Raw genomic sequence first — 18,685 nt, forward strand, 5'->3', positions numbered from 1 at the left:
AACCACACATTCTTCCCCTTCCCCCATTCTCTCTCTTTTACCTGAGTCTATTTCAGATAGCAAAGAGGGGTATGGTACCTCTCATATCCATTTTTTGCAAAGCACCATGTGCATAGAGGGCATTATACAAATTAATACATAGAAAAGTGTCTGTCCCTCCCTGCAGTTTAACTCCCTCTCTTTTTACTAACAGTACATATCCATTCCTTCTGCTGGTGCAACTTTCTCATCATTTCTACATAGCAGCATTTATAAACCAGTGCCAGAGAAACTGGGTGAAAGGAAGGTGAGAGGGAAGAGATATGAATATATGTGTATATGTATACATACATACACCTGCACAATTACAGGTTTGAAGCCAACTTAAAATAAGCAAAGGAATCTGCAGTGCTTTCCATGGGATCCGGGGACATGCCAGCTAATACTCTTCCCTTCTTCATTTGCTTGTCTCTGCAGCAAATCTTGAGGGGGAAGGGAGAAGGGCAGGAATTGCATAGGCACAAGAGAACGGGGGAAATCCCGCATGCAGGATTTTGGTGCCTAACAGCCCCCCTCCTTCTGTAATTGCTCTCGTGCTCCCCCGCCTCTCCTGCTGGCTACCTCTGGACCCCCTCCTCGTCACTGACGTTATTCACCCCTTCCTCCCTGACAGGGAGGGCGGGCCCATTTTGTGGTTCACCTCAGGTGCTCTCCCTCAACTCGGTGGCCACTCAGAAGCAAGGCACGGAAAAGGATCCCGAAGCACCACTGCCACCCCCCCCTCTCTCTCTCTCTCTCTCTCTCTCTCTCTCACACACACACACACACACACATACCGCCCCGCCATCTCGAGCGCGCGCTCTCTCTCCCCCTCGCCTCAGGTGCCTCGCGCGCGGGGCTGAGGAGAGCGTGGCCTGGGTGGACGGGGGAAGCTATGAGCCATGAAGCCGCCTGGCAGAACTTCCCTCCGGCGGCAGAAGCAGCAGCAGCAGCAGCAGCAGCCCTTCTCTGGCCGCCGCCGCCTCCTCCATCCCAGCAGCCGCCGCCTCTCGAGCTCCGCTGCCGCCGCCGCCTTGCTTTGCCCGGCTCGGCTGCCCAGCTCCATCCCCCTCCTCTTTCTGGCGCTTCTGCTTTTCTGCTCAGGGTCCCCGAGGATCTGCGGAGCCGCGGCAAAGGTGCAAAAGAGCCGCATGCGGCTCCGGAGCCGCGGGTTGCCGACCTCTGCCCTATGGGCTTGCATCGCAAGACGAAAGCCCATAGGGAAATGCTGGCGGTCGGGAGCAAAGACTTTCGCCCACAGCCGGCCTTCAGAAGAGGACCTCTTCTGAAGGCCGTCGGGGGGCAAAAGTCTTTGCTCCCCCCCGCCTGCCTCCCCCCCGCCTGCCCCGGGCGATCTTAAAATGCTGGCGGGCGGGAGCGAAGCGTTCGCTGTCGACCCCCAGCATTTTAAAATCTCCCCAGGACAGCAGAGACTTCTCTGTCCCGGGGAGATTTTAAAATGCTGGGGGTCGGCAGCGAACGCTTCGCTGCCGACCCCCAGCATTTTAAAACGCTGTTCCGAAGCGGGGGGCGGGAACAGCTGCCCCAGCCGCCCCACTTCGGAACGCTGTTCCGAAGCATGGAGGGGGGGCGGGAACATCTGCCCCAGCCGCCCCGCTTCGGAACGCTGTTCCGAAGCGGGGAGGGGGGCGGGAACATCTGCCCCAGCCGCCCCGCTTCGGAACGCTGTTCCGAAGCGGGGAGGGGGGACGGGAACATCTGCCCCAGCCGCCCCGCTTCGGAACGCTGTTCCGAAGCGGGGAGGGGGGACGGGAACATCTGCCCCAGCCGCCCCGCTTCGGAACGCTGTTCCGAAGCGGGGAGGGGGGGCGGGAACATCTGCCCCAGCCGCCCCGCTTCGGAACGCTGTTCCGAAGCGGGGAGGGGGGGCGGGAACAGCTGCCCCAGCCGCCCCGCTTCGGAACGCTGTTCCGAAGCGGGGAGGGGGGGCGGGAACAGCTGCCCCAGCCGCCCCGCTTCGGAACGCTGTTCCGAAGCGGGGAGGGGGGGCGGGAACAGCTGCCCCAGCCGCCCCGCTTCGGAACGCTGTTCCGAAGCGGGGAGGGGGGGCGGGAACAGCTGCCCCAGCCGCCCCGCTTCGGAACGCTGTTCCGAAGCGGGGAGGGGGGCGGGAACAGCTGCCCCAGCCGCCCCGCTTCGGAACGCTGTTCCGAAGCGGGGAGGGGGGGCGGGAACAGCTGCCCCAGCCGCCCCGCTTCGGAACGCTGTTCCGAAGCGGGGAGGGGGGGCGGGAACAGCTGCCCCAGCCGCCCCGCTTCGGAACGCTGTTCCGAAGCGGGGAGGGGGGGCGGGAACAGCTGCCCCAGCCGCCCCGCTTCGGAACGCTGTTCCGAAGCGGGGAGGGGGGCGGGAACAGCTGCCCCAGCCGCCCCGCTTCGGAACGCTGTTCCGAAGCGGGGCTGGGGGCGGGAACACCTTCTGAAGGCGGGCAGGGGGCGAAAGTCTTTGTCCCCCCTGCCTGCCTTCCCAGGGGCTTTTAAATCGCCCCGGACAGCGGAGAAGTCCTCCGCTGTCCGGGGCGATTTTAAAATGCCGCCCGCCAGCATTTTAGGATTCCCTGGACAGCGGAGAAGTCCTCCGCTGTCCCGGGGTTTTTTAAAATGCTGGGGGTGGGAAGAAAAGCCCTTGTCGTCGTCCCCCAGCCTTCAGAAGAGGTCCAGGGACAGACTGTCCCCGGACCTGGTCTGAAGGCGGTTTCCCTAGGAACGCATTAATTGATTTTCAATGCATTCCTATGGGAAACCGTGCATCGCAAGACGAAAAACTCGCAAGACGAAGAGACTTGCGGAACGAATTAATTTCGTCTTGCGAGGCACCACTGTAATGAGGCTACTATTGGATTGTAATTGAAAACTAATCCAAATTATTATTAAGAAATCTTTTTTAAAAAAAACCTGCCCCATTAAAGTGGCTAATAGTTTTTTGTTGCTCATAAAATCAGCACGTTATTGAAATCACTGTCAAAGTGAATCATATATAAAGTTTCAGAACCAACGGGATGACAAATAATACTTTTTATATCAAATTATTATGTGTTGTAGTCCTGGGGGATGATGAAGTAAGACAAGTAAGGAGGTTACCAAAATGAAAGAAAAGAGGAACATTCTAACAGCAGTTTTGTACATCGAAGAAATAATTAAGTGGAAGATGTATCAACATGCTGCAATCCAATCAGGATGAATGCTCATTGATGTATAACCTCCCCACAAAAAAAGATCAGAATTAATGCTCAATAAAGACTGAATAGAATTTAACCTACATGTATGCTTTGAGTGGGAAAATCAGGAGGACTGCTCAATAAATAGGTTGTCTGGAGTCTGGATTTAGCAGTTACTGACAGAGAGCTAAACATATTTTAAACCTAGCATCACAGCTGTGTTCTTCAAAATATGCTGTTCTGTTTTAAAGTTAAAAGATTTTCCTTCTGTGAATAATGAATAATGAAACCATTTGTTGTTGGAACATCTAACTGCTGCATTTTAAAGAGGTGATTTTTCTGCTGTATGGCTTACTTTTAAATCCCATTGCAGAACCTAAAAATGAACTTCGAGTGAGCCATTTCTCTTTTTTACAGATATTTATCAGTTTTTCTATATCTATGCAAATAAAAAAAATATTTTGTGTGTGAACAATGTAGAATATGTACATTCCCAGGCCAAGTTTGTTAAGGTGGTGAAGTAACTTCTTTCTTCTGTGGGTCCTTCCTTGCCTACACAAGTATCTTCTTCTCCTTGCTGGCCTTATCCTCTGTGTTCTCACTTCCCCCTCTTCAGCCATTGCAAATGCCTCACTTTGCTTGTGAACTGGCCAGTGTGAGCTGAAGTCCTTCCAGTTGGAGATTTTGTCCATTGTCAACACCAGTCTGGAAGCTGAGGTGGCAACTGAGTCTTGATTGTGTGTTCCTTGTGTTGTTTTCTAGCGATGGCTTGGGGATTCTCCTGGTGCGCTTTCTAGAGGTGTTCTTGAGTCTAGGATTTTAGGTTTCCAGATTCACTGCTGTGAAATTGCTACATCCATGTCAAGTCCTTCTCCAGCAGCCATTGATTAGGCCCAACACATAAAAGGTCGCATGTGGAATTCATGTTTCTGCCCTTCTGAAGTCATTCAAGTGAACGGTGTGGTTGTTTCCTGCAGAAGCAAAGAGCTCATTTGCTTGGTGAATGTAGAAGATTTTCCTTAAATTAAGTTCCAGTGCCATACTTTGTGTACCACTAAGGCAGCATATCTAAGAGCTGCAATGTATCACCTAGAGCAGTGTTTCCCAACCACTGTTCCGCGGCACACTAGTGTGCCGCGAGATGTTGCCTGGAGGGAGGCGGGCGAGTCGGGCGGCAAGAGGCGGGGCGGCGGCGGCGAGGAGAGGCCGCCCAGCGCGGGGCTCTCGCCGTCTGCCTGCCTGGCTGCCTGCGAGCTCGGCGGGCAGCGCCTCCGTCCGCAGCGCCCGCCTCGCGGCTCTCATTCCCTGCCCCTGCCAAAGCTCACCCAGCCAAGCCGCGCTCTCCTTCGTGCCTCGCTTTGCTGCCTCCTCCCCCCCCACCCCCAAAGCTTGGAGGTTCCCCGGCAAGGGGGAGGGGAAAAAATTGAAACTTACACTTTCGTGCGTCCCTCCCGGCGTGACGCTGCGCGCTGACGTCACGGGGCTGTAATGGTGGTGTGCCTCAAGATTTTTTTCATCAAACAAGTGTGCCTTTGCCCAAAAAAGGTTGGGAAACACTGACCTAGAGATACCACCTGGGCAGGTTTATAAGCTTCACCAGCTGGCTTAACACATACCCTCCAAGTGTCCCTATTTTGCAGGGACCGTTCTGGATTTACTAATGGTATCCCAGCTTCTAATTTTATCCTGGAATGTCCCTATTTCCTCTGCCAGTGCTGCCACCACAAAGCTCAGGGAAGAGGATGAGTCGGTGTCACGTTCTGGTTCACGGGCGATCGAAGTCCCGGCAGGGGACATCAGGACCGGGGGCAAGATGGCGGGGTGGGAGCAGGAACGGGGTCCAGAAGCCAGGAGTCAGGAAGCCAAGAGTCCGAGGGTCAGAGAGCCAGGAGTCACGAAGTCAGGGGTCCGAGGATCGAGGATCAAGAAGGAGGAGTCAAGAAGCCAAGGTTCAAGGATCAGGAAGCAAGAAGCCAAATGCAGCAAGGCAGGACGTGTGTTGCTGTGGCAAAGAGCCAAAGGGAAATGCTGACCTTATATCCCTTCCCAGCTCTTGCCTCCAGGTGCTGTGAGTTACCAATCAGCCTCACCTGTGAGGCCGCGCCTTGCCTCTTCAGAACAAACCGAGGAAGGCCCCAGTCCTGCAAAGTCCTATTGGTCACAAGGCCTGGCTCCTGCACGCACTCCTGACAGTCGGTGCTTGTTCTGAGCTGCAGCATTGGCAGTTGCAAGGGAGCAGGTGCCTCTCCATGGCCATCGCTGCCAGCCTCTTCCCTTGGGCAGCTCATAGTGGCTGCTGGAGAGCAGGCAAGGAGGAGAGGCTGCCGGCGCTGAGGCCCAGTCCCGTGTGATGTGCCGGTTTTGATGGGCACACAGAGGGCAGGACCACCTTGCACCCACATCTAATCACTGCTTCTGGAATCTGGCCTTTGGACTAGACTGCTTGCCTCTTGCTCATCTGCTCACCAGCTCCCGATTCTGGAACCTGACCTTTTCTCTTGTCTTTTACTGTGCTGCTTGCCTCGGACTCATCTGCTCATTCTCTTTCACCTCCGAAACCTTGACACTTGCCTTTCTGGGACTACACTAGTCTGGCTTGTTCCCATCTGACATCGGGTCTCTGGTCTTGGAGTACTCACCTCTGGCAGAGCATGGCACATTGTGATGCAGATGTGAGTATAAAGCTGGGTTGTCTAGCCCAGTGTTTCCCAACCACTGTTCCGCGGCACACTAGTGTGCCGCGAGATGTTGCCTGGTGTGCCGCGAGATGTTGCCTGGAGGGAGGCGGGTGAGTCGGGCGGCGAGAGGCGGGGCGGCGGCGGCGAGGAGAGGCCGCCCAGTGCAGGGCTCTCACCGTCTGCCTGCCTGGCTGCCTGCGAGCTCAGCGGGCAGCGCCTCCGTCCGCAGCGCCCGCCTCGCGGCTCTCATTCCCTGCCCCTGCCAAAGCTCACCCAGCCAAGCCGCGCTCTCCTTCCTGCCTCGCTTTGCTGCCTCCTCCCCCCCCATCCCCAAAGCTTGGAGGTTCCCCGGCAAGGGGGAGGGGGAAAAATTGAAACTTACACTTTCGTGCGTCCCTCCCAGCATGACGCTGCGCGCTGACGTCACGGGGCTGTAATGGTGGTGTGCCTCGAGAATTTTTTCATCAAACAAGTGTGCCTTTGCCCAAAAAAGGTTGAGAAACACTGGTCTAGCCTGCCTCTGTGCATAGATATCTCGTCCTGGATTGAGTTGAAAGGCTGGCTGTAGCCAAGAAGATGGGAGAAGGATGTGGTTTATTAGATGATAGTGTTGGATGCTGAGAGATGAAGCTTGGGAGAACTAGCTCTGCCAGGAATTGCTGCCTCTCACTCATTGTCAACTTTTAAAAGAATAAGCAGATATGTATATAATTTCACATTGTGGCAGAATTTCTCAGCAGAGGCTGTTTCTGAAGAGATTTCTCACCACTTCCCACTTCTTGAAAAAGATGAAGCAAAGCACTGAATCATGTTGCTATGGAATACCTGAATCATGTTGCTGTGGAATATCTGCTTGATCTATTAAAAGCATCCCCTCTGCCTGCAAATAATTGGGGAGAAGTAATCTAGAATTTTACCTCAACTCAAAAACTTTAAATTGATGCAGGTTTTCCAGACTCTCAAGAAACTCCAAATTAAATGTCTTTGCATCAAGAAATAGTAACAGTTGCTAAAGAAAACAATTTACCATCTGGAAGCCGAGTCGGTTTCCTTTGTGTGTTATTTTCGAATAGAACATCCAGAGACAAAAATGTATTGTCAGTACCAGCAAGGCTGAGAATTTCACCATATGTTAACGTCTCACTCAAAGGAAAAGGAAGCAGCTCTCATTATTTTGCTGCTTACTCAAGATGCATTTTTAAAAATTATTGATGGAGAAAGGCAAACATGGGGGAAAAATTAAGAAAAGATGTGGAACTTCTAATTAGACCAAACAGCAGATAGAATCAAAACTTGCTCATTCTGAATTTTGCTCCAAGTGTGCCCAATTCTACAAATTGGTCTCCAAACTGGTGCCAATTGCCAGGGGTGATGGCAGTTGCAGTCCAAAATCATATCAGGATGGCACCTGTCTGAGGATGGCTAGACTAGAAGCTGTTCTGTTTCCTTGATCAGCTGGTATTCATGGGACCATAGCAGGAGTTTAGGTCCTAGGCAGCTGAGTGCCACAGACCAAAGCAAACTACCAAAATATGGTATATGCATGGGGGAAGCAGTGAAACTTAGGCTTAATGCTTGGGTTCAGATAACAGGTGTGCCATACAGTTCAGTCAAAACTAAACAGTTGTGAACCCCATCAATTTCAAAGGGAGAGATTAGCATTTGCCAAATCTCCCACAATTCAGTAGGACAAGGAAAGTGCTTGCTTTTGGCTGCATTGCGTCCTATGTGAGTGGTGTGTCACTTCAGAAAAGTGGACTTGTGAATATCTGCTTGTGTTAATGGAAATAAAAAGTATGGACACTGAAGTCCTTTCAAGTGTAATGGAGTCCTTGTTACTATTTTGCTTAGAAGATTCACTTTGCAATGGAGAAGGTCATGTTTCATTTTTAAACCTGGATGAGGTTTGTGGCATCAAGGAAGGTTCATAAAAGTAGAATCGTAGCTTTGGCTCAGCCAGAGATCTCCCGGATCCTAACTTGCTTATTTTGGCTGATCTCATGTTAGGTTTGTGTCTCCCCCCCCCCACTTTTTTTAAACAGGAACCTTAGGTTTTAAAATGTGAATGTACAAATACAAATGCTCACTTCCAAAATGTATTCTAGGGCTTTTTAGAGTTACTACATTATAGGGAAGAACACTGCCATGTGGTTTCAGGACAAGGCATAGTTTTTATTTTCAAGCTTTGCTCTTTTTTGTTGTTGATTAGTTCAGCCACAACTCCCAGGCTGCCAAACCCTGGATTTTTCATGTTACCATTAAATATTGCAGCATTGTGATCCGAAAGCTTTTGGGAATGCCCAAACCACTCGCCATTGCCTCTGAATAATTGATGGTATCAAATTGCTGCAAAGTGTTGCCAGCAGAAGGATCCGAAAGGATTGTTTCTTAAGAAAGAAGCAAGTTTCATTTTTCTAACCCCCCCCCACACACACACAAAGAAAGGGCTCATGAAGTTGCCTTTATAGTATTCAAAAATATCTGCTGTTTTATGTTTTATCGTTGTATAATTTTTGCTGCTGTAGAGCAGACATCTGATTCACCTTTGTAATGATGGGGGGGGGGAGAAGGGAGGGGGTAGGAATGACTTTCATGCAGTAAAAAGTACCACCCGCCCTACTTCTCATCAGTCTCCCTGGCAGTTATGACCAAGGTTGTCTCAGGTGTGGTGTTGGGGGTTTTGTGGTTTGGGCCAGTTCAACATCCACACTGAGAATTCTTCAGCTCCTGCTCAGGTTTGCATGGCCTCCCCAAATGATCATTGGTCTAATGCATGGATAGGCAAACTGTTCGGTAGATTTATTGCTTTATTGTTCGGCGCCCAGCCACGCTTCCCCTGCCAGCCTCTGTAGCTTCTGTTTACGCAGGGTGGCTTTGTAGCGGCCGTAAAGCAATTAGCAGAATTACGCAGTGTATCGAAAGAGCAGTAATCAAGTCCCACACGTTTCTTCTGTCCTAATATCCCTTTATTTGCTCAAATCAATATCTGCCATCAGAATCAAGCTGCATCTTCTCCCTCTGTTTGCAGCTACACAACAAAAACTGCTTTCACTTTTTCACTCAGCTCACAGCATTCCAAGCTGCTTTCCTCACGTCCTGGCGTACTTCCCTTGTACGCGCCTCCTCTCAGCCTCGAGACACAGAAGGTTAACCCTTCACTACACCCAACACAAACTAAGGCCCAGGGGCCGGATCTGGCCCAATCACCTTCTAAATCCGGCCCGCGGACGGTCCAGGAATCATCGTGTTTTTACATGAGTAGAATGTGTCCTTTTATTTAAAATGCATCTCTGGGTTATTTGTGGGGCATAGGAATTCGTTAATTTTTTTCCCTTTCAAAATACAGTCCGGCCCCCCACAAGGTCTGAGGAACAGTGGACTGGCCCCCTGCTGAAAAAGTTTGCTGACCCCTGGTCTAATGCATAGAGCAGAGCTTTCCAGACTTTTCACGTTGGTGACACACTTTTTAGACATGTATCATTTTGCAACATTCAGTTTTGCATCATTCTGCGACACAGTTAATTTACTAGCAAACTGGAGGTTAAACTAACCCCTTTCCAGCCCTGGGAGTTGTGTTTGACACACTAACGTGTCGTGACACATGGTTTGGAAAGCTCTGGCGTAGCGCAAGTCATGCCCTTGATTTTGTCTTCACTCCGGGGGGTGGGGGGTGGTCCTGGAAATTGGAGGGTGGGTTAATATCACCCCATTGTCATGGTCAGACCACTTCCTGGTGAGGTTTGGCCTTTCAGCAATGATTCTCAACCTGCAGGATTTGTGAACCAGATATATAATAATAATAATAATAATAATAATAATAATAATAATAATAATAATAATTTATTTATTTATACCTTGCCTATCTAGCTGGGTTTCCCCAGTCACTCTGGGTGGCTTCCAACTAAATATTAAAATACAATGGTCTGTTACACATTAAAAGCTTCCCTAAACAGGGCTGCCTTCAGATGTCTTCTAAAAGTCTGGCAGTTGTTTTTCTCTTTGACATCTGGTGGGAGGGTGTTCCACAGGGCAGGTGCCACTACCGAGAAGGCCCTCTGCCTGGTTCCCTGTAATTTGGTTTCTTGCAGCGAGGGAACCACTAGAAGGCCAGATAGAATGGTCCACCTTTGGAGACTGGTCAAATCTGATGGAGTCCTGACTGCTCCAGGCAATTCTAAAATGGATAGACCAGGTGATCCTGTTGAGGCCTTTGTTTCACTATGGAATGGTGAGACCCATAGAACCCTTGACACGACTGAGCACTCTCTGGTGCTGTGGAGTCATTTTGCCCCTTGGTATCCTGAGGAGCTGCGGTAGAGGAAATGGATTTTAATTTCTATTTTTTGAAAAATTTAATAAAATATTTAAAATCAAGGCATAGATCTTACTTAGGAACTGACTGATCACAACTTCAGAGTTGTGGCGCTGAGGACAGTGAAGAGATCCTTCTTCACTGCCTCCATTGCAAACTTGGGGAACTATCCTGCAGAGTTGTTCTGTGTTATCCGGAGGCTGGTTTCTCCTAACCAGATGGCTAAACACTTTGCAGATAAAACTCCTCAGATGCCGCTGTTCTAACAGTGCCAGCCGAGGTGTCTTAACGCAACATCAAGCCCATTGTTGTCGGATTAGTTCCAGTTCATACAGCCTTAGGATGTGGACAGGATATTTGCAGCAATGTATCCAACCACATGGGATGCAGGTGGCGCTGTGGGTTAAACCACTGAGCCTAGGACTTGTCAATCAGAAGGTCAGCGGTTCGAATCCCCGCAACGGGGTGAGCTCCCGTTGCTCGGTCCCAGTTCCTGCCAACCTATCAGTTCGAAAGCACGTCAAAGTGCAAGTAGATAAATAGGTACCGCTCCGGCGGGAAGGTAAACGGCGTTTCTGTGCGCTGCTCTGGTTCGCCAGAAGCGGCTTAGTCATGCTGGCCACATGACCCGGAAGCTGTACACCGGCTCCCTCGGCCAATAAAGCGAGATAAGCGCCGCAACCCCAGAGTCAGCCATGACTGGACCTAATGGTCAGGGGTCCCTTTACCTTTTTATCCAACCACATGCTCATTAGATTTTTATTTTTCCTGGCTTATTATAGCTGGCCTAGATGGTGTGAATGGGTCAGAAGAATGGTAAATGGATACTTGCAATGATGGAGTGATACCCACTGTTATTAAAGAGGGTGGTAAAAGCCTACTCTAGGCACCCAGTGAAGTGTAAGAACAACAGACCGGTCACCAACACTCCTTTTTTGGCAAAGGTGGTAGAGAGGGTAGTCATAGGGCAAGCACCCTCTGGGACCCCATGACCAGGACATGTCAACAGGGCTGTTTTCAAGGGTTTGGTGGAGGAGACTGTGTCTTTTGGATCAAGGCTGGTTGCTTATCTTTTTTTTAATTTTTTTTATTCAAAATTATAACAAGACATATTATCCAAAAACTTATCATCCTTGTTTCCCACCCCTATTTTTCCTCCCTCCTCCCTCCCACACAAAACCCACCCACCCCCACCCCACCCCCTGACTTCCCTCAGTTCCAGTCTTTGGTTTCTCTAAGAATGCTGTTTTCTGCATGTTACAAAGTTGTATAGATCCTCAAACTATTTAGCTGATTATTATCAATAAAAAGTTTGTGAATGTTTATTCAAAACCTGCCAAGGGGTCCAGTTCGCTTTGTTGCATCTTCAGATACTTTGCAAAGGGTTCCCATTCATTCTTAAAGTCACAGTTATCCTTGTCCTGTAGCTTATATGTCAGTTTTGCCAGTTCTGCATAGTCCATCAATTTTTCTTGCCATGATTCTCTAATTGGGGTTTCTTCAGTCTTCCATCCTTGCGCTACCAGAACTCTTGCGGCCATTGTCGCATGCATGAAGATGTTTTTCAACTTTTTTGGCAGGTCTTTCCCTACAATCCCTAATAAAAAGGCAAGGCTGGTTGCTTATCTGAGCTGTTTGCGTGGGGTGGGGAAACATATAGATCACCTGCTTGCTTTTGTGACTTTTAAACGCTTGCTAGGGAGTTAGCACCATGCAGCTGCAGACCTCAGAACACTCTGAGGTGGGTTTGGGAAGGTACAGTGTACAGAACGATTCCTGCCATTCCCCAGAGGGGGCAGAGACGAGTGGCGGTGGTAGTTGACTCCCTTCTGATCGAGATAGAGGCACCAGTGTGTGGAGGAAACAAGATGTCCCGGGAGGTGTGCCATCTCCCAGGTGCAAAGATTCATGATGTGACAGAGAAGATGCCAAGTCTTATACACAACCCCTTCCTTCTGATTCATGTGGGTACAAGCGATACTGACAGAGATTATCCATCTAAACCTTTAATTAAAGCAGCGATACAGTGCAGGATAAAGTTTAGCTGGACGTTTTCCCACATAGGCACCAGTGAAATGAATTGAGCCTGTACAATAGTAGCGACAATTTTTACACAGCTGTCAAGAATTTCACAGAACCATGACCATTAATTGTACTATCCAGTACTATCCTAAATTTATATACACTTTCCTTCTTCCTGCATATTTGGGTCCCCCCCCCCCAGCCTCTGCCTCAGTGCTTGGCTGAAACACCGAAGGGGGTTAATGTAAGGTTTAGGTTTTGGGTGCGTGTGAGCAAACAATGATTTCTTAACAATAAATCTAAAGCAAGATGATCTCCGCAAGAAGGCCAAAAGTCATTTCAAAGGGGCTAAAGCAAATATTTTATTTTCTACGTTTGCAGATTCAATTTGTGTACGAGGCTTTGATCCAAACATCAACATGGTCACCGGAATAACTCCAGTTAACCCCATGTTGTCAAGTATGGGATTAGTAGCCCAGCCGCCACCAGCGGAGGTGCCTGTCATCAAAGAAATAATTCACTGCAAAAGCTGTACGCTCTTCCCTCCAAATCCAAGTAAGTGTGCTTGGTTAATTTAATTATTGCTCCAAATTGCTAGTCCAGTTCAGGCTGTCCTAATCAGTTTTTACCCAGGGTAACAATGGCAATTTACCTAGTTATCCCTTCACTTAATGTTTCCACAGGGAAAAAGACTTCACAATTTGGATAACATGAGGCAAACTTCCTTCCTTCCTTCCTTCCTTCCTTCCTTCCTTCCTTCCTTCCTTCCTTCCTTCCTTCCCTTAGCACAGCTCTGATATATTAGCATCCCACAACATAGGGAGCGCTCACTTTATACAGTGGTACCTCGGGTTAAGTACTTAATTCGTTCCAGAGGTCCGTTCTTAACCTGAAACTGTTCTTAACCTGAAGCACCACTTTAGCTAATGGGGCCTCCTGCTGCCACCACGCCGCCAGAACACAATTTCTGTTCTTATCCTGAAGCAAAGTTCTTAACCCGAGGTACCATTTCTGGGTTAGCGGAGTCTATAACCTGAAGCGCCTGTAACCTGAAGCGTATGTAACCCGAGGTACCACTGTACCTTGGTCTATGTACCTCAGGGCTGCCAGCATCTCTCCAGGGCTTCACAAACAAGGGGACGCTCCCAGGCCTACCTGGAGATTGAAGCTGGCTTCGTCTTCTGCACACCAAGCCGATGTTCTGCCACTGAGCTGAAACTTCTCTGCAGGTCCAATATTTGCCCCAGTCCCCGTCTAGGGGATCCTTCTTCGCTTGTTGCTGCAGCCACGGGTTCAGTCTTCACCCCCTTTTAGTAGACTCTTCCCCCTCCCCCCATCAGGTTTTTTTGTGATAGGACTTTTATGGGATAGGTCTTGTGTCATTTTGATTTATTTTTTTACCTTTTGTTCATTGTGATGATCTTCACCTGAACAAAAAATGCTTTGATTAATTGGGAGTTGATAAAGCAAACAGCACTGAGCACATAAGTTCCCGTCTTAACGGCAGAAATTTGTGGTGTCAGCTGATTAATATTTTAATAACCAAATAAGTTCTGTGAGGACCTGATCTGATTAGATGCCTTTCTGATTATTCAATGTTAAACTTTTATTTAAGCAATTTATTTTATGTCTGAAATGACTTATGGGGCTGAATAGGAAAGCAAGTGAGAACTTTAATTTTTCTCTTAGATCTTCCGCCACCTTCCACAAGAGAGAGGCCACCTGGATGTAAAACCGTGTTTGTTGGAGGATTACCAGAAAACGCTACTGAGGAGATTATTCAGGAAGTCTTTGAGCAGTGCGGTGACATCACAGCGATTCGGAAAAGCAAGAAGAATTTTTGTCATATCCGTTTTGCTGAAGAGTTCATGGTTGATAAAGCCATTTACCTTTCTGGTATTTGTCACATTCTTTAATGGGTTTTCTTTGCGGCTTCTCATTTGCATTTTGCGATGTTGATTTGCTGTTATGTTCTTTAACTTTTATCGTAGCAAGTGTTTGCAAAGCTCAGGAGTTTGGGACAGAAACTGCAAGGGCACAGGCACAATTCCTCTATCCCTAATGTATGGTCAAAATAAAAAAATTCCTTCCTGTAGCACCTTAAAGACCAACTAAGTTAGTTCATGGTATGAGCTTTCGTGTGCATGCACACTTCTTCAGATACACTGAAACAGAAGTTGCCAGATCCTTCTATATAGTGAGAAGGTGGGGAGGGGTATTACTCAGAAGGGTGGTGGGAATGGGAGATTGGCAGATAGCTGAGATGAGCCTGTTGACGACTCTTAACGACTGTAATAGGTCTTACAGGAAAAGGCAAGGGGTGAGAAGGTGAGAAATGGCTTAGTCATGTATAATGAGATAAGAATCCAATGTCTTTGTTCAGACCAGGTCTCTCCATGGTTTTAAGTTTGGTAATGAGTTGCAATTCAGCAGCTTCTCTTTCCAGAAGCCATTTCTCACCTTCTCACCCCTTGCCTTTTCCTGTAAGACCTATTACAGTCGTTAAGAGTCGTCAACAGGCTCATCTCAGCTATCTGCCAATCTCCCATTCCCACCACCCTTCTGAGTAATACCCCTCCCCACCTTCTCACTATATAGAAGGATCTGGCAACTTCTGTTTCAGTGTATCTGAAGAAGTGTGCATGCACACGAAAGCTCATACCAAGAACTAACTTAGTTGGTCTTTAAGGTGCTACTGGAAGGAATTTTTTTATTTTGACTATGGCAGACCAACACGGCTACCTATCTGTAACTGGAACCTAATGTATGGTATTCCTCTTAATTCCAGGTGTGAAGGGGGCTGTTTCACAGGGTTCTGTGAGCACAGGATGCTCGACTTGAGGGGCCATTCGCCTGATCTGCTGGAGCCGTTCCTATGGTCTTAGTTGTTCCTGTGTTCACCAGAACTTTCCCCTGTTTTCTGCTGCTTTGTGATAATTCAGTAGAGAAGAGAGGCTCCCCAAATGGTGCCAAAAACCATTGTTTCAAATGGGGTTTTTATATATGGTACTGGCCCTATTCAGTCAGGACAGCTGGTTTTGATATCAGTAGCCTATACTGCGTTCTCTATAAACAGCCGAGTCCCAATCAAAACTTACCTGACTTACTGAAAATGGCTAAGTCAAATATATATCTCAATCTGTCTTCTCTCTTCTTAGCCGATGGATTTCCTAATTCTAGGACAGGATGTGGGCAATGCAAAGTATTTTTAAAATATGGGAATAGGCAGAATCTTTACAGCTGCATTTGCAAAGGGCATCTAAGGATATCGGCCAGTTGAGCAGGCATGAAAATTGTCGTGTAGACGATGGATCAGAACTGGGTCATTGATGCAAGTGGATAAACCAGGCACGCTAATGAGCAAGATCAGAAGAGACGAGGCTGTAAACATGGGGTATAAATATATCACTTTGGGATATGTCCATCCGTACTTAATTTGCGCATCTGTGGTTGTGTTATTGAACAGGTAATGACCCCAGTGTAAGACCTGGTTTGCACGTGCAGCAAAATGAATGGGAATGAGGTAAAAGTGAGTCAAAAGGACTGTACCACTTAAGACATCATCATCATCATCATCATACCTTCATTGTCAATGTACAACCTGTGTACAATGAAATTAACCAAGTCTCCCCCCCCAAACACTCAGTCTCATTGCACTCTGTGTGCTTGTCGCACAACACACCAACCCCGAAAGTCAGTTGCACTATATTTATTTCCATTCAGCACCCTAACAGCCCACGGATAGAAACTGTTTTTTAGCCTGTTGGTACGATTGGCTATACTTCTATATCTCCTGCCTGAGGGTAGAAGATTAAAGAGCTGCTGGCCAGGGTGTGAATCGCCCCTGAGAATTTTTCTCGCTCTCCTAAGGCATCGATCCCTTGTGATGTCATCTAGCGGGCTCAGGGGACAGCCCATGATACCACCCTCTGTAAAGACTTTCTGTCCGTGGCTTTCAAGCCAATTTTCCACACTGTGAGACAATATGAGAGGACACTTTCTATTGTGGACCAGTAGAAGGAGGTCATCAATTGTTGATTAACATTGTTCTTTCGCAAGACCCTGAGGAAATGGAGTCTCTGTTGGGCCTTCCTAACCACCTGAGTTATATTGTTTTTCCAAGTGAGGTCTTCACTAAAGTAAACTCCCAGGAATTTAAAGGAAGAGACTCTCTCCATACACACACCCCTGATATACAATGGGGCTAGTTCCCCTCTCTTCCTCCAAAAGTCCAACACCATCTCCTTTGGGATGCTTCTCACACTGCACATGCAAACCAGGTCCTACAATGGAATCATGAGGAGAACCCCTCATAACCTATGTGAGGATCCCAAACTGTTACTGCATCGTATTACGCTAGAATACTCATTCCATCATATCTCAAACAATACCAGAAAGAGGAAAATAGCTTTGTATTTACTGGGTCTCCTCCCAGGCTTAATTTTCGTAAAATAATGTAGCAAAGTTCTAGCTTCTAGTGTGACAGAGAAGCTGCCGTGGGTTCGGCAGATGCTTTGTTTTAATTGCACTGAATTACTGTTTTTCCTAGATGATCTTTATTATGTTTTCAAACATAAAACATTCTGAAGAGTGTAATTTTTCAAGCCTGTAATAGACAAGAGACATAAAAATAGAATACATAAGTTATTGCGACTACAGTCTTCATGTTACATGAGGATACAGCCCTGTTGCTGTCGTTTACGGTATAAAGGTGGATCACACACCACTCCCAGATATGCTCTGCTCACAGAAATCCCACACACGCCATTGAGGTTTCTGATGTAAACAGGGCCACACGCAGTGGTGTAGCGTGGGTTGTCAGCACCCGGGGCAAGGCAAGTAATTTGTGCCCCCTAACCCATGGATTTTAGGTAGGGGCAGAGAGCTGCGAGTGTGAGCGCCCCCCCAGATGTTGCGCCCAGTGCGGCCGGCCCCCCCTGCATCCCCACGCTACGCCACTGGCCACACGGATTGAGTTCTCACTACGTCTTTCATTTACTTGCCAATTTATGCCATCGTATGTGGGGGGAAATCATCAAAAAAAGGAAGTAGTAGGCTTGCTCCATCTTCCTTGTGACAACCCTTTCAATATTTGAAGATGGCTCTCATATCTCCTGTCAGTCTCCTGTTTTCCAGGCTAAACATACCCAGCTCCTTCAGTCGTATTGGTTTGTAGACCCTTGATCATCTTGGTCGCCCTCCTTTGCACACCTTGCAGCTTGTCAACATCCTTCTTAAATTGTGGTGCCCAGAATTGGACACAATATTCCAGGTGTGGTCTGACCAAGGCAGAATAGTACTATTACTTCCCTTGATCTGGACATTAGACTTTGGTTGATGCAGCCTATAATATCCCTAGCTTTTTTGCTGCTGCATCAGAAGGTTGACTCATGTTAAGCCTGTGGTCCACCAAGTCCCCTAGATCCTTTTCACATGTAAGCCAGGTGGTCCTCGTCTTATTTTTGTGTATCTGGTTCTTTCTTCCTAAGTACAGAACCTTACATTTGTCCCTACTGAATTTCATTTTGTTAGCTTGCGCCCAGTTATCCAATCTGTCAAGGTTATTTTGAATTCTGATTCTGTCTTCTGTGGCATTAGCTACCCCTCTCAGTTTGGTGTCATCTGTAAATTGGATGAGCAACCTCTCAGTTCCTTCAACCAAATTGTTCATGAAGACGTTGAACAACAATGGGCCCAGGACAGAACTCTGCAGTACCCCACATGTCACTTTTCCCCAAGATAATGAGGAACCATTAATGAGTACTTTTTGGGTTTGGTCAGTCAACCAGCTACAAATCCACCCAACAGATCCAACAGATCCTACAAATCCACTCTTCCAGCCCACATTTTACCATCTTACTCACAAGAATATCATGGGGGACTTTGTTAAAAGCCTTACTGAAATCAAGATACACTATGTCCACAGCATTCCCCTGATCCACCAAGCTTGTAACTCCATCAAAAAAATAAATAAAATGAGATTCATCTGACATGAGGTATTTTTGAGAAACCCATGCAGTACATACATTGATGCAGAAGATTTTAAAGGTTAACATTTCATTGAAGACAGAACTTTTCCTGGTAGGAATAATGGAAATACAATTAGAAAAGGACCATGGAACATTATTTCAATATATGATCACAGCAGCAAGACTTATATACACAAAAGTAGAAGGGTTCATCATGACCTACCATGGAGGAGTTGATATGTTTAATTACAGAAAAATCAATGTTGATATTTACTAAAGATTGGAAACCTCTTGTGGACTTTTTGCATGAAAAAGAAAAAAGAACTTGTTATATCTGGGTTCTAGGAAGAAAATAGAAAGTGGAATCGTTGGTTGTTGCATTGGAGTGGGTGATTAGAGTATATATAACTGGCAAAGAATCAGAAGTTCTCGTTTTTTTCTCTTTTCCAATTTTTACTTATTTCTCTTTTTTTCTTCTTTTCCACTTCTTGGTTTGCATTTTATGTAG

General features: G+C 47.6%; 1 protein-coding gene across 8 annotated transcripts in view; it reads left to right on the plus strand.

Annotated features, from left to right (window-relative positions):
- ENOX1 (ecto-NOX disulfide-thiol exchanger 1) overlaps positions 1-18,685 on the plus strand; it is a 294,079-nt gene that overhangs the window by 191,324 nt on the left and 84,070 nt on the right. For all 8 annotated transcript variants that reach the window (XM_081206412.1, XM_081206405.1, XM_081206409.1 and 5 more), the window contains 2 exons: positions 12,590-12,763; positions 13,898-14,104. In XM_081206412.1, the coding sequence (XP_081062538.1) occupies positions 12,590-12,763; positions 13,898-14,104 (381 nt within the window). The remainder of the gene's footprint in view (positions 1-12,589; positions 12,764-13,897; positions 14,105-18,685) is intronic.

Source organism: Podarcis bocagei, assembly GCF_964188305.1.
Source record: "Podarcis bocagei genome assembly, chromosome: 8".
NCBI lineage: Eukaryota > Metazoa > Chordata > Lepidosauria > Squamata > Lacertidae > Podarcis > Podarcis bocagei.